Source organism: Erpetoichthys calabaricus, chromosome 12, assembly GCF_900747795.2.
Source record: "Erpetoichthys calabaricus chromosome 12, fErpCal1.3, whole genome shotgun sequence".
Taxonomy (NCBI): Eukaryota; Metazoa; Chordata; class Cladistia; order Polypteriformes; family Polypteridae; genus Erpetoichthys; species Erpetoichthys calabaricus.
Window position 1 is genome coordinate 134,174,955 of NC_041405.2, and position 15,274 is coordinate 134,190,228.

A 15,274-nucleotide genomic window follows, 5' to 3' on the forward strand; every position below is an offset into this window, starting at 1 on the left:
AGAAAGAAGCGCGGAGAAAAGAGACTCAAAAGCGTTGGAGAGAAAAGAGTAAAAAAGAAAAAGATTAATCGAGGTGCAAATTCAGAAAACAAGGAAAGTAATTATCAGCCCGTCCTGCGGTGGGTTGACGCCCTGCCTGGGATTGGTTCTTGCCTTGTGCCCTGTGTTGGCTGGGATTGGCTCCAGCAGACCCCCGTGACCCTGTGTTCGGATTCAGCAGGTTGGAAAATGGATGGATGGATTATCAGCCACATCCAAATCGGGCTCAGAATTAAAAGACAAAGAGTAAAAGACAAAGTAGAACTTCATAAAGATGTTCACAAACATTGGCGCTATACACATGCACAGCAGGTTAGAGATTATAATAATAATTCTTTGCATTTATATAGTGCTTTTTTCACTACTCAAAGCGCTCAGCAATTGCAGGTTAAGGGCCCAACAGAGCAGAGTCCCTTTTGGCACTTATGGGATTCGAACCGGCAAACTTCCAATTGCTAGTGCAGATCCCTAGCCTCAGAGCCACAACTCCGCCATGAAAGCAGTGGAATTCGAAAGGCTCAAAAAAAATCGTTGGCACAATACACGTGGAGAAAGTTAAAGAATATGAAAGTAGGAAAATTAGAAAGTATAAAAAAAGAAGGTAAAGATCGCAGTAGCGCAAACAAACGGAAATTATTACTCGAAAAAGGGAAAATAATCACCACGGACCAAGTGTCCATTGGAAAAAAAAAGCAGGACAAAGCGAGGTCAGAAATAAAGACAAAGAGTAGAAAACAAAGTAAAACGTCATAAAGAGGTTAAAAAACAAAGGGGCCAAACACATGCAGAGCAGGTTAGAAAAAATGAAAACTGGAATTCAAAAGACTCAAAAAAAAAAAAAATGTAGGCGTGAAACACATGCAGAGCAAGATACAGAATATGAAAGCAGAAAAAACGATAGTGTCAAAACAAAGAAAGTAAGCATCACATTAGCGCAAAGAAAGAGAAATTATTACTCGGAGAAATAATGAAAAGGCGAATAGAGATCGAATATATGGACACGGGTGATATGTCTGAAGTATGTACATATTGTAAGGCTTTGTGAAGTTTAAATCAGAATTTAAAAAACGGGGTTTACCTCCCATGCATTTATTGATTACTTTGCAAAAAAAAATTATTAACTGCTGATGATGATGTAGGTCGTTTTGCCTGTGCTGAAATTCCAAACAGAGAAACCTATCCTGAATTATGGTACAAAGTCATTAAACACATGTCTCACAGACCTCATTAAAAAGATTCAGCATATTGGGACTCCAAAGATTCCAAGTATTGTTTTTACAGAAGTTCTGCAATAAAAGTGAAACTAATGAAATAGCAACAATTCAAAGAAAAAAAAAATGTTAAAAGTGTGTATCCGGAAAACCAAACATGGTGGTTGGCGAGCAAAGCGAGCAGGGAGCCCCCTAGTATTAAATTAGAAATATGCCCAGTTACCATTATGATGAGTGATTATTTATGGCAAATTCGAACTCTAACTAGTTATAAATAATACATATATAAGGTGCTTAAAAAGGCAGGCAATAACAGTTAAGACTCAACCTTTGACGAGCATAATACAGTTTCGGTTACAAATCCAGACTACAAATCCCAAAAGGCAATGTGGCGGCGTAGCATGTAAGTGACGTCACAAGTGCGTAGTTTTAGCGCGACGTTTGTTGTACGGGTCGTGAGTGAGGTCGGGCGGCCTCTCGCCGGGTTCGATACGATGGCTGCATTTACGTTGCTAAGAGAAGTCAACGTTTTAACCAGGCTCGGTGCTCGTATTGGGTACGTCTGCAGAATTCAGACCCGAGACTACGCTAAAAAACCAGGTGAGTTAAAATCATCGTGATTCCAACCGAACACTTAGGTCGGCTTTGCCCCTGCCGGACTCGTAGCGTAAGTAAGGGACGAAACAACCAATCGGTTTGGAAATCTCTAGACTAGGTGTTGAAGCGGGTGACGTAGCTGCCATAAGGATTTTAAAGTTTTCACGTTGCTTTTTCTGTTTATCTCTAAACCTCCTCCATCTTTTTCCCCTCTCTGTCTCTGTTTGGTCTTAAGCGAAAAAACCAGGAGCCGACGAGCAGACTCCGCCGAGTAAGCCATATGCGCAGTTTAGTACACCGTAGTTAGCTTCTAGCAAGTTCTTAGACACAGAACCAACCACGTTAATATACACTGTTCCTCCAGCCTGGACCCTTTAGTGACTTGTCAGTTTGCTGCCAGTCAGTCTGTCTCCATTTTATCTAATGTATTTTTACTATGAGCACCTTTGCATACAAAGAGTAAATTAAAGTTCGGTTATGTGGCCAGTTGGCCACATTCTTAAGTCTTGGCAGCACTGAGGTGAACGTGCTGGTGGAGTCTTCATTTAGAGCTTCCCATTCCCTGTCCCTTCTTAAGCCTCCTGTCAGAGCCGCAGTCTTATGTTTTAATTTTAATAATAATAATTCATTACATTTATATTTTGTCATTTTCATTTCGTTAAGAAAAACAAGGTGGCACAGAGAACAAAAAACAACCGGGTAAGTATCGGGCTTTAGTTGTGGAGTTTTGTGTGGATGTTCGTTAGTGTTTTTTGGGGGGTCCCTGTAAGTAGGTAGTGAATTAGGTGACATCACCTTCTAAACTTTTGATTTGGCTCCATTAACATGTTTGTGATCAGTCATTCCACGGCTTCCTAAAGTATTAGAACAAGGTAGTGTAAAATGATTTCTCTCGGGATTAAATTAACGTTGCTTTCATTGGTCTACTGTTGCCTTGTTCGGTTGTTCTGATCGGGAGCTGCTGCTGTATAATCTGAATGCTTACCATTGAGCTGCGACCCTGACTGGACATACAGGATTACCGTGTCGTGCGTCCTTCAGAGCCGGATTTGTGCGAGTATCTGAGTCACTTAGGCGCTCAGTGGGATTAGAATGTGTGTCAGGGCGGAGGGACACTTTTGGTGACGTTCTGTTAAACGGGCCGTGCTTTGGATTTTGCATTTTCTGTTACCTTATTAGCCGTTGACAATAAGGTAAGGTCGTTGCTTATTTGTGCCACAAATGGTAAACCTTGCTGCTTGACTCGACCGTTATAGACTTGGGTGCCATTCTCACCCACCTCTCTATGTCTCACAGGAGATTACTCATTCCGTCTGTGTCCGTGTGAAATTTCTTCCATTTCCTAAAGATGTAAATTGACAGCTGCTGGAGTGGGGCACTGTGGTGGACTCGTGTGCCATCCTGTGTGTGTGTTTGTGCCTGTTGCTACCTTTGGGGGGGGGGGGGCACTGTGATTCTCCTTAGTCCTGTAATGGAAAATACAGATACGGCTTTAGCATTTCATTTATTTAGAGCAAATCCTAGCATACTGCATTTCTCTTTAGTTGCAGGAGTTATGGTGTGGTCGCTGGGGCTTTGGACTTCAAACCCCAAGATTTTGGGTTGATGTCCTAGAAGTGACACAGTGTGACCATTTGTAAGTCACTCAGTCTGCCTGTGCTGCAATTGGAAGAATAGCAAAAATGTCACCAGTTGTATCTCAAATGCTGTAAGTTGCATTGGATAAAAGCATCACAGAAATAAGTAATAATGATGATTATGGAACACTTTTCATAGTATGTTCTTTAACAAAGTTCTTCATAGAAGCATAAATATTTTTGTACACCATTCAATTATGTGACACTGAGACTTGACCAGGGGTTTCCAACTGGGGGTAAATTTCACCTACTCAGTAGTTAATTTTGCTTAAAAAAGCCAGAAAGATCACACAACTTGTTCCTAAAGAAGGTACGAGACTTGCTCTTTGATTGGGTCAAACGTTTTATCTTTGTCCTCCATGAGAAAGTTTCCTTACCCATCGCTACAAAGCAACCCCATCATGTGCTGGTTCTGATACAGGGACCTTGTGGTTCAGCCATCTCAAGTAGCTGTATGGTCATTATGGTCTGGTGGGCGTGCATCCTGGAACGACAGTGCTCAGTTTCTTGTTTCAAATAGGAAGCTCTGGCAGTGTGTCTCTCTTGTGGAAAGGAGGTGCTGTAGCTCTTGAAAGAGTGGCAGTCCTAATCTCCAGTGTATGGTTTTATATGATAACCAGTCTTAAGCAGCACTCACTTTAATTAAGGCACAAGTGTGTTTGTGACTGTTGTGTCATTGCCTGTGAGAAACAGCAGGCTGTGTGGCCTGGTAAATTTATTTTGAAATTGTAGAACGTGAAGTGACCACAAACCCAGTGAGTGACTCTGTCCAGGTCACCTTACCAAATCCACGACTCCCCAACCTCTAATACCCACCACCCAAACCTCTAATAACCTCGCAGACACAAATTCTGCTTTCTGTTCAGATGGTGACCACATTGTCAAAGGAAAAAAACAATAGTTTGGTGTCCAATACACTTTTGTTTTTTAAAGTTGTCTTTGATAAAATACAGTCACTAAATATGAACACAATAATAAAAATGGGTTGTTAGAGTCTGATTTCATTTAGTTCATTAAAAAAATATATTATTATATATTTTTTTTTTAAAAACCACACTTATGTTAAGTGTACTAAAAAGTAAAAAATAAGTCTCTCATACATCACTTGTAAAATAAAAGCATGGGCGCTTTTGCTAAGATTTTATTGATTGATGAAAAGTGTCCACGCTTTTATTTTACGAGTGATGTATGAGAGACTAATTTTTTACTTTTTAGTACACTTTTTAACTTAGTATACGCATGGTTTTTAAAATTTGTTTATATATATATTATTTTCAACATTTTAGTCTTGGGTTTGTTTTAATATAATTTTGTAATCAATATTTTAACACTTCCTTTAATATTTCTATCCGTTACTAGCGCCATCAATTGGTGAAATCTTTAACTATTCTCCATATGAAAAGTTAATTTCTTAATTTAACATGGATTAATTGATCAGTTAGTGAAACTGATTATTGATTCATGTATTGTCGTCAGAAGTGAGTGTGCAAAATTTCAAGTCATTTGGACAATAGGAAGTGGGTTAAATATCGATTACAAGATCTGTACCAGACAACAAACAGGTGAAGTTAAAATAAGTGTGGTAATAATAAAACAAAATAGATGCGTAAATGTCCTGTAGATGCTTTTGTTTAATGTTACTTGTGTGCAGGTTTTTCATTCTGTTTATTTTTCTTTTAACCGGCCCCACAAACCAGTTCCTACTTCAGAGGAAAAAAACAGGAAACGTAAGTTTAATACATTAATTACTAAGATCCTGGATGGCTAATAATTTTCTTGATCTGAATCAAAATAAAACGGAGGTGCTTATAGTGGGTTCTTCAGCTAAAGCCCAAATTAGTCTTGGACTTCTCGGCTCTTTCTCTGTCTTTTGCAAACCTCATATCCGCAATCTTGGTGTTATCTTTGACAGTAAGCTGTCTTTTGAGAAACCGATTAATTCTGTAGTCCAAAGTTACTTTTTCCAGCTTTGTCTATTAGGTAAGATAAAGCCTTTTTTATCTTCTAGGGACCTTGAGAAAGCTACTCATGCTTTTATCTTTTCTCGCCTTGATTACTGCAACTCGCTGTATTCTGGGATTAGCAAATCCCTGATACGCAGGTTAAAGTTGGTCCAGAATGCTGCCGCTCGCTTTCTGGTTAGGGCAAGAAAGTCTGATTCTGTTTCTCTAATATTAGGTTCTTTACACTGGCTGCCTGTCAGTTTTCGAATTGATTTTAAAATCTTGTTGCTAGTTTTTAAATCTTTACATGGGCTTGCTCCTGCCTATTTATCTGAATTGTGTGCTTTACACCAGCCATCTAGAGTGCTTAGATCTTCTGGTCAGTTGTCCCTCGTACTAAGTGTAAAACTAAGGGGGACAGGGCTTTTGCAGCTGCTGCGCCTCGCCTGTGGAACTCTTTACCTCATCATATAAAGGAGTCGTCTACAATTAAACTGTTCAAAACAAGATAAAACACTCATTTCTGTTCACTTGCTTTCCGTGACCTTCAGTAATACCGATGGTTTCCTCATTGTGATTATGTAATCTTACTTCTATTTATTATTTATTTTATTTCTGTTTATGTTAATTGTATGTTTTTTTCTTCTTTTATTGTAAAGCACTTTGGCCACAGCATTCCTATGTTGTTTTAAATGTGCTATATAAATAAACTGACATTGACATTATATGAACAAAACTGTCTTCATAGCCCTGGTCTTTTGGTCACATTACTAAAGTCAGCCAGTGTCACCATCCATTGCAGTGCAGCTTGTTTCATGATGTGCGTCATTTTTGAGCAAATGTCTCCAGCATTCTGTACAAACAGGAATGTGTCCAACAAGAGTACAAGACAAGCTTTTATTTATTGTAGTGTGTTCATTTTTATGTTCTTTGCCAAATCCTTACTAGTTGTTGTAATGTTTTGAAAAATGTATTTCTCTATGTCGCACCAATTAGATAGATACTGTATTAATCCCAAGTGGAAATTCACATACTCCAGCAGCAGCATACTGATAAGGACAATATTAAATTAAAGAGTGATAACAATGCAGGTATAACAGACAGACAATATCTTTGTATAATGTTAACATTTACCCCCCCCCCCCCGGTGGAATTGAAGAGTCACACATTAAAAAATAAAAAAAAAGAATTCTAATACTGTATATACTTGCGTATAAATCTGATCTTAAACCGAAAAGTTGATCATAAAATCAGACCCTGACATATACGCCCCTTCAAAAATGTGACAATTATTTTTTTTTTTCCTTTTCTTTACATCTTCTTGCCTCCTCCAATCTCGCACCATGCACATCTATTAGAATGTATGTGGTAGTAGTAACTAAATGCATTTCATTTTTTCATTTCCACAGATTGAACTGTTAGCGCTGCTGTTGATAATCCTATACTAATGCTGTATAGCAGCAGCAATGGACAACACTAAAATATTTTTACCCGTTACTTACCAATGTAGTTCATGGGGATGGCCAAGAAAAAAACGTTTTGATGAAGACAGGACTCTTGACTAACGAATTAGGGGGAGAGGCATGTCTTCAATTCAAAAAGGCATTCCAATTAGACTTTAAGTTTCCTGTTTGTGATGTCTGCCGGTAGTTCCAGGCAGTACTTTAGCCAAAAGCTTGTGTTTTGCATGTTTTCAGCATATGACTGGATAACTGACATGTGGATTATGCAACATGAGTAATATATATTTTGTTTTCCCCATGGATGTTTTTCACATTGTTTGCCGTTGCCTGCATTGGTCACTCTTGGCTTCTATTATATCATAAGCTTTTTCTTTCCATTCTGCATAAAAACAAAAGATTAAAAAGTTTTTTGTAAGCCACTGCTACAAACTACACAGGGTAAGTAACATACAAAAATATTTTTGAGTAGAGTACTCCTTTAATAATATAAAATGTAAATAGAAAAAATATAGGAAATAAAAAATAGTCATAACCATCAGGTATTTCTCTCTATGTGACGGTCAATGGGCTGCAATTTGATTAATACTTCCTCTGCCAGCCTTATTTATTTCTCGTCATTCTTTTCTAAATAAAATGTCCTTTGGTTCCTTAGGTTATAGAGTTGGTTGTGCTGGAATAAAAAAGGCAATGCATCTTATTAGTACACTAGCTGTATCACCCGGGGTATCGGAAGTAACACAGGGCGACCATAAGCAAGTTGCTTTACTTGCCCGTGCTCCAACTGGAAAAACAAAATAAATGCAACCAAAAATGTTTTAAGTTGCCTTGAATAAAAGTATTGGTCAAATAATAAGTACCGTATATACTCACGTATAAGTCAGGTCTTGAAACCTGAAAAATCGATCATAAAGTCAGACCCCGACTTATACGCCTGTTCAAAAATGCGACACTTAGATTTTTCTTGCCTCCTCCAATCTTGCATCAGTTTCTCAGATGAATCGAATTTTGTTGCAGCAACGCAGTTACCAATTTCTTTCTCTTTTTTAATTTAAAACCAGCTTCATATTTTCTTCTGATCAAACGCTCCATCATAGATAAGGGATGCTCTTACAATAAAGGTGTAGGAGGGTGTGATATACACAAAAACACATTGTTTGTGTATTACCATGTGGTCACGTAGGCACAATACATAGAAATAAAGGCCGTGTGCTCCATGGTTACTCTCTCGGGTGGGTGTTAGCATATCATAATCTCTTGCATTCAACTTATACGACTGACATTATAATATACCATAAATTTATACGGTAAAATCAAGTCCAGACTTATCCGCGAGTATATACAGTAGTTGTTTTTTGACATTTCTACATGATGGCAAGAAATCGTCTTCTTAACCAGGTGGATTAAAGAAGAGTTCTGTTTTTTTTTTTTTTTTCATTGCACACCCACTCTTGTGCCAGAAGGGCTCCAAATTTTGACTTTGGTAAAACCCCCATTCTTAACTGGACCATATAAATGTAACACCAGCAGCTCACTCCTGATTAAAAGATTCTCAGGGTTGTTATTGCCAATATTGTAAATAAATAAAATTATATATATAGCAAATACCCACCATATGTTTTTGTATGATTTTTTTTTTTTTTACCTTTAAATTAATCTGGATGAACAAATCCCCTTCTAGAAGCCATTAGAAGTGACATAACATGATATCAATATAGTTACCGGTGTAAAAACAAGCCATTCTGTTTGCCCATAGAGTAGAATAGGAACAGGTATGTATTACTGAAAATGTGAATTTCCCCTTGGGATTAATAAAGTATCTCCCATCTATCTAGTTAGCTAGCTAGTTAGTTAGTCAGTATGTATGTTGCACACGATACCTGGACAATATCTAATGCTGCCTAGTCAAGGTGTGTAAATGGTCTCCGACATTGTCTCTGTTACAGTATCTCTTGTTTCAGGCAAGGGACCTCTTAAAAGCCCATCAACATTGCCATGTTTAACTGAGATTTGATACTCAGTGTGGTAGTCGTACAATGAAAGAATAACCTTGGGTCTCTGAGCCACTGCCATAGTGAACAGGCCCCTTGTATTCTCTAAAGTGTTTTTGTGAAGCTTTATGATCCTTCACAAGTCCCCAGAGATGCTGATGATGTTTCTTAATTGCAAAAATTGGTGCCCAGCCTTTTTTTTTTCTTTTTTTTTTTCTCCCAATCTGAGAATATTTCTCCTCAAAGAAGCTAAAAATCGAAGATGAATGTGCTGTGGAGCGCTCAAACAAGTCCGAGTTGGTAGTTTGTGGGTACTGTAGGTGCCGCGTGTTGCTGGTGAAATTAGGCTTACTTCTTCTAACTGATTTGATTTAAAATGGCAGCAAAGGATGGGGAATGTGGATTTTGTTACATGCTTTTAATAAATTCAATAAAAGATAGAAGAAAAAAAGAATTTGATGAGGATGATCATGTAGATATCTGGGGTACTGCCTTCATTCCATCAATGTAAAAGCCCCTTGTTAAAATATATTTAACAGTAAGTCTGTTTTGATATGAAACCTGCAATGATTACATTTAATGTAAATGCAAGATTAAAATATACCTTTTTCACAGTTTAATTATTACAAAATGTAAATTACTTATCTAGAGCAGGGGTAGGCAACGTCGGTCCTGGAGTGCCGCAGTATGTGCAGGTTTTTGTTCCAACCCAGTTCCTTAACGAGAACTCAATTATTGCTGATGAAGCACATATTGCTTAAGTGACATTTTAATGCTTCATTTTAGTGGTCTCGCTTGTTAAGGTTCTCCAACCTTAATTGCTTATTTCAATCTTAAACTGCTGCATTCAGTGTTTTAATTGCTCCTTATTAGCAATAAGATGTAAAAGACAAAGCAGCCAGCAGTTCTCCAGCTAGCTTTTTTCCAATTACATCTGTGTGTGTTCATCATGCACGGTTTGATTTAATAAAACACTTAATAGAAAAATGTGACAGACTGAAAATGATCTGTTTTAGGCTTCAAATCATTTGGATGATATCCTTGGAAAGGAAAAAAAACTATGATATAAAAGCCTTACATTGCACAGACTAACAAGCCATAAAATTAAATAAGGTCTGAGATTGGCAATGATTGGTTTCTAATTAAGCAATTGGGTTGAATGAAAACCTGTAGCCACTGCGGCTCACCAGGACCGACGTTGCCTACCCCTGTTTTACATCTTATTGCTAATAAGGAGCAATTAAAACACTGAATGCAGCAGTTTAAGATTGAAATAAGCAATTAAGGTTGGAGAACCTTAACAAGCGAGACCACTAAAATGAAGCATTAAAATGTCACTTAAGCAATATGTGCTTCATCAGCAATAATTGAGTTCTCGTTAAGGAACTGGGTTGGAACAAAATCCTGCACATACTGTGGCACTCCAGGACCGACGTTGCCTACCCCTGATCTAGAGTATATAAAATAAGCAGATTTCTTTCCTTCTGACAGTTGGGTGTATTTAACATTAATGTTTGTGATGTCCTATCTATTGTCATCTGTTGAGAATCCAATACCAAATAGCATATAAGTGAGACAAAACACAAACTGACATTACAATTTAAAGGAATTTAAGTAGAAAAAAAGTATGGGGGAAATCAGTACTATCCCTATTCTTTTTTTAATCTCATTTGAGTCCATTACATATTCTGGTGATCTTCCCCAATTAATGTTGCAAAATGAGAGCAGGAGTAAATCATGCAAATAAATGTCCAGTTCCATTAACAGCTGTAAAGAGGGCATGCTGGCCTCCCACGAAGCAAGTTTAACACCATTCGCTGCTTCCTTCTGTGTGACAGGCAGTGGGCTCCAATGGGATTAACACTCTCTCTATCAGTCATTTTGTTATTTAGCATTTCTTTTATCAGGTTTTATGCCATCAGTTGGAATACAAAATGCACTGCGTTTTATCAGTCCATGTGAGTAAAGTCACAGGTATTGTGGACTGCAGTTGTGTTCTGTTGAATTTCAGTTACTTGAAGCTTCTACACTTAGATTTTAGCACTAGAGCAACAGGCCACAGTTGGGCTAGTTAGTTTATATGTCTCAGCCCTTTATTATTTGATTTATTATTTACTTGTTCTTTTTGATTCTGACAACAATAAGCATGTTAGTAATATTAATTGGAAGTTAACATAATAACTTGGGATTTTTGTAATAGGTTAAAAGGTTGCCAAAAAATTTATACTGCTTATTCGAAAGAAATGTTTGATAAAATTATAGCATTCAATGATGGTGCGTGGGGCTAGTCTGAACGTATGGTTTGGCTCAAAATAAAAACCTCTGGACAGCCCACTTGAGCAGCACGCTGTCCCCTTCACACAGAACCAGACAGTCGTATTTGGTAACAAAGTGCACATCATGGCTCCTGATTGATTTTTATGACCCTTCCCCACCCTGAGACATAAAAAATGACAACGTAAGAAAAAGTCATTTTTGTAAGTGTCCCCTATAAAAGCCATGTTTCTGTAGCCTTAGGTCTTTATATATGATGTCTGTCATAGTAGTCTCATTGTGTTCTTTGTGCATGCAGTTCTGATGAGCGCAACCATTCATTCCCTTCTAAAGTCTAGAATTTCTTTTTCATTTTTCTGCCTTGTGAGGATAGCAACAAAATCAAAAGGGAAAGGTGGTGCAAAAGACTCTATGAAGGGACCTGAGGTGTGCAAAGACCCCGTCAAGCTAACCTCTCACGCCATGGGTGTCAACATCTTCAAGGACGGTCAGGACCCAGTGCTGAAGGCTTCAGAGGAGTACCCACAGTGGTGAGTCCCTGTTCCTCATAAACCTGGCCAAAACGAGCAAATTAAAGCATGGCTTTAGTATTGTTGAATATTGTATTTTGCTCTTTTTAATAAAAGTTTATTTGCTCTCACAAGTGACCTAAATGGAGGTTAACAGAACAACCACTGGCATGCAAAAACAAAAGCTTTAAAACTTGGAGGATATGTCCATTTTGATATGACAAATCTCTCAGTTTACTAAAGCATGTCTTCTGCATTTTCAATATATATATTTATTATCAGAAAAACAAGTTGTCCTGTACTACATTTTCAGTTGCAAACATTCACTCAGACTATCATGGGTAGAGGGTTTGTATAAAGACGATGTGTATGAGAGATGCTACAGAGGTGATACTAAGGCCTGAAGTTTAGTTTCTAATCGGTGGTTGAATGGACGGGTTTTATAAGGAATGAGGTGAACATCACAGACTACCTGATTTATCTAACCATGTGCACGTACCACATGATGTCTCCATCCATCCATCTTTCTAATCTGCTGGTCCAGGGCAGATTCAGCTTTTAGTAACTTAAATACAAACCGTACTCAGAATCGATAATAACTAATTATCCATCCATCCATTATCCAACCCGCAATATTCTAACTACAGGGTCACGGGGGGGTCTGCTGGAGCCAAACCCAGCTAACACAGGGCGCAAGGCAGGAAACAAACCCCGGGCAGGCTGCCAGCCCACCGCAGGGTGCGTGCACAGACACACACACCACCAAGCACACACTAGGGACAATTTAGAATCGCCAATACACCTAACATGCATGTCTTTGGACTGTGGGAGGAAACCCATGCAGACACGGGGAGAACATGCAAACTCCACATAGGGAGGACCTGGGAAGCGAACCCAGGCCTCCTAACTGCAAGGCAGCAGTGCTACCCACTGCGCCACCGTGCCGCCCAAAATCATTTTATCATTGCCATATGAATTAGTAAGTATCTGATTATTCAGGATATTTCATTCATACCACTTCGTCTACAAAAGACATTTTTAAAGCTGATTCTTCAGACTCGGGGTTGACAGTCTGGCATTCACTGCGTTGAGATTTATGTTTGTGTTGGTTCATGCAGGAAATATTAGCTGCTCAATAACAGTCTTTCATTTATTATTTTATTTTCATTTTCTCCCTTTCCTCGGCTACCTCTTTGAACATCTCATGACGATCTCCCAGACACTAAAAGGCAGTTGAGAAATGTAACCCCTGTAAGGGTGTCCTGGGTCTACTCCAGGTCTTCTCCCTGTGGGCCTCGTCTCATGTGCCTCTTGAGTGACGTGATTCAAGTTTTCTGTGTCGTAAACTGCTTATTGTTTTAACATCTGCCCTTTTTTATTTTTCATATTTCCACTTTAAAGCTTCCCTTTTGTTGTAGACTTCTCTACTGAAGGTTGGTTATCAACAGGAAAAAAAGTGTCAACCCCCACATAAATCATCAGAATTTTATTTTTTATTTATAATGGTTGATTCATCCAGAATTAAACATGAAACATGACTGGCCATAACTGTAACTTAATTGTAAGTGAAGACTGCATCCCAGTCAAACATCTGCCATACTGTATGTGCTTTCACTGTATTTGTTACATTTTAGTTGTAGAATTTATGGACACTCCTTTACCTTTAGAACCTCAGCAAGCACCAAAGATTTGTGGTTTGCTAATTTAATTTTTGGCCGTGAAGTACAGTTTGCTGTTTTAGCAGCCCCACTAACTGTGACTGTGCTCAGTTGTGAAGGTGATATACACCAGTAACGGCGCACTGTATGATAACATGCAGTGAATTCACTTGACTTGAGCATTCCTAGTTGTCATCCTCTTTTTCTGTACGTTTAGCATTTGTGTGCTCAGAGGTTGATGTGCTTGCTGCTTCCTGAGCAGCTCTCCTTTTCTCCACCCGCTTCTTCTCTTCTTTCGTCGTCATCTTTTTGCGTTAAAACTGATTAAGTCAGTGTTTGTCTTGCAATTACTGAGTACGTTTTCTATAATTTTTCACTTAAAATGGCACTTAAGTCTTAAATCTGCCTCAAGAATGATATAAGATATGAAGAGGTAGGGGAAGTGACGGCGAAGGTGGTAGGGAATGAGAACGGCACCCGTAAACATGCACTACAGCTGCTGCGTGTTGATTCTACAATAAAATATAAATAAAAAGAGGAATAACCTTGGAGGTCAATCATCACCCCGACAGCAGATAGTAGATGTCACGTAGTACATGTGTACCAAATTTCAGGTCAATAGTTCAAACGGTTTGTGAGCTACAGGTGATTTAAAATCCTGGACAGACAAACGGACAGCCATGGTAGCGTATTATATATTATTATATAAGAAGATTGTATCTTTAATATGGTCTGCCTCATGTAATTTTGGAATTAAAATACCAAATGGCCCATTTTGTCATCCTTGTAGGTTTTGCACAGATTACAAAGAGAGCCGTTTGGCTTGAAACATCTCCCCTTACTTTTACTTGCTACGACTGTAGCCTGCACCTTCTGTTCACCCCCCGTGTCTCTGGGAATTTTCCTCCCACTTATTAGAGCTGATTGACGGCCCCAAATTGTGTCCTGTGAGTTAATGTGAGACTGGTGCCATGTCTAACATTGGCAGTGTTACTGGGGTAGGCATTGGCTACCTGTGACCCTGAACTAGAAGAACAGATTAGGGATTTAGATATGGATATACAGACAAATGGTCAACTGTAGCCCCATCTTAAATTCAGCAGTTCTCTGTTTCCATATTTCAGCCTTGCATGAAATTTTAATAGCCTGTAACTTCTAACATGGTCACATTATTTAATATGATGTGTCCTGCTGTAAAATGGACATTTGTCAGTTTCTTTCATATGTGAGCGGTCATGTCAGTAACCTCCATTGTTAGCTTCTCAAGGAGGCTTGGTGGTGTTGAATATTATCGAAATACAACTTCAACCATTAAAACAAGTGAGTTGGGTGAACACTCGAGCTGAAGGAGGTTTGCCAGTTTATGTGTGCTCTTTAATTCTCTGTTTTAGGCCCTGCTCTATGTACCTAGTGGTGCCCGCCTCTATACATTGTGTCTTCTACTTGTCTCCTGTGTTTTTGCCAACTAACACTCAATGGTTTCATTCTCTATCTCTAACAGGCTTTTCCAGTTGGATTTGGGACCCCCAAAAAAACTGTCAGAACTGGACCCAGAAAGTATACAATACTGGAGGCACATTAGGAAACAAAACATCTGGCGGGCTAACAAACTTAGTAAAGGCAAACGTCTATAGTGGACACTGGAGCGAGGACAGCCGTACGGCACGCTGCACCAAATATGTAAATCCGGGATGCGGAAAAGACCAGTGGAGTGACGACTGGTGTGGGGTACTGCCTAGAGTCCTTGGATCTCCCCGTTATGATAGTAAAGGTGTCTGGTACTCCTTCTGTAGATGGACCAACTGCTGTTAGCTTCATGACTGGCTAAAGTAAATGACAAACCCTTGTCCCCTCGCTTGAGTCATCGAGGAGGTGAGCTCCCTTTAGCCTGCTCTTTGTGTGCACTGATGAAGTCTGCCTTGTGTTAACATAGCAATAAAATGAGTTTATAGAAA

General features: G+C 38.8%; 1 protein-coding gene across 1 annotated transcript; it reads left to right on the top strand.

Annotated features, from left to right (window-relative positions):
* Positions 1-1,670: 1,670 nt before the first annotated feature.
* On the top strand, positions 1,671-15,274 carry mrpl54 (mitochondrial ribosomal protein L54). The gene is made up of 6 exons (XM_051934677.1): positions 1,671-1,850; positions 2,083-2,118; positions 2,511-2,546; positions 5,182-5,211; positions 11,526-11,682; positions 14,821-15,274. Exons 1-6 carry the CDS (start codon positions 1,745-1,747, stop codon positions 14,951-14,953), a joined length of 498 nt encoding a protein of 165 aa, XP_051790637.1. The 5' UTR covers positions 1,671-1,744; the 3' UTR covers positions 14,954-15,274.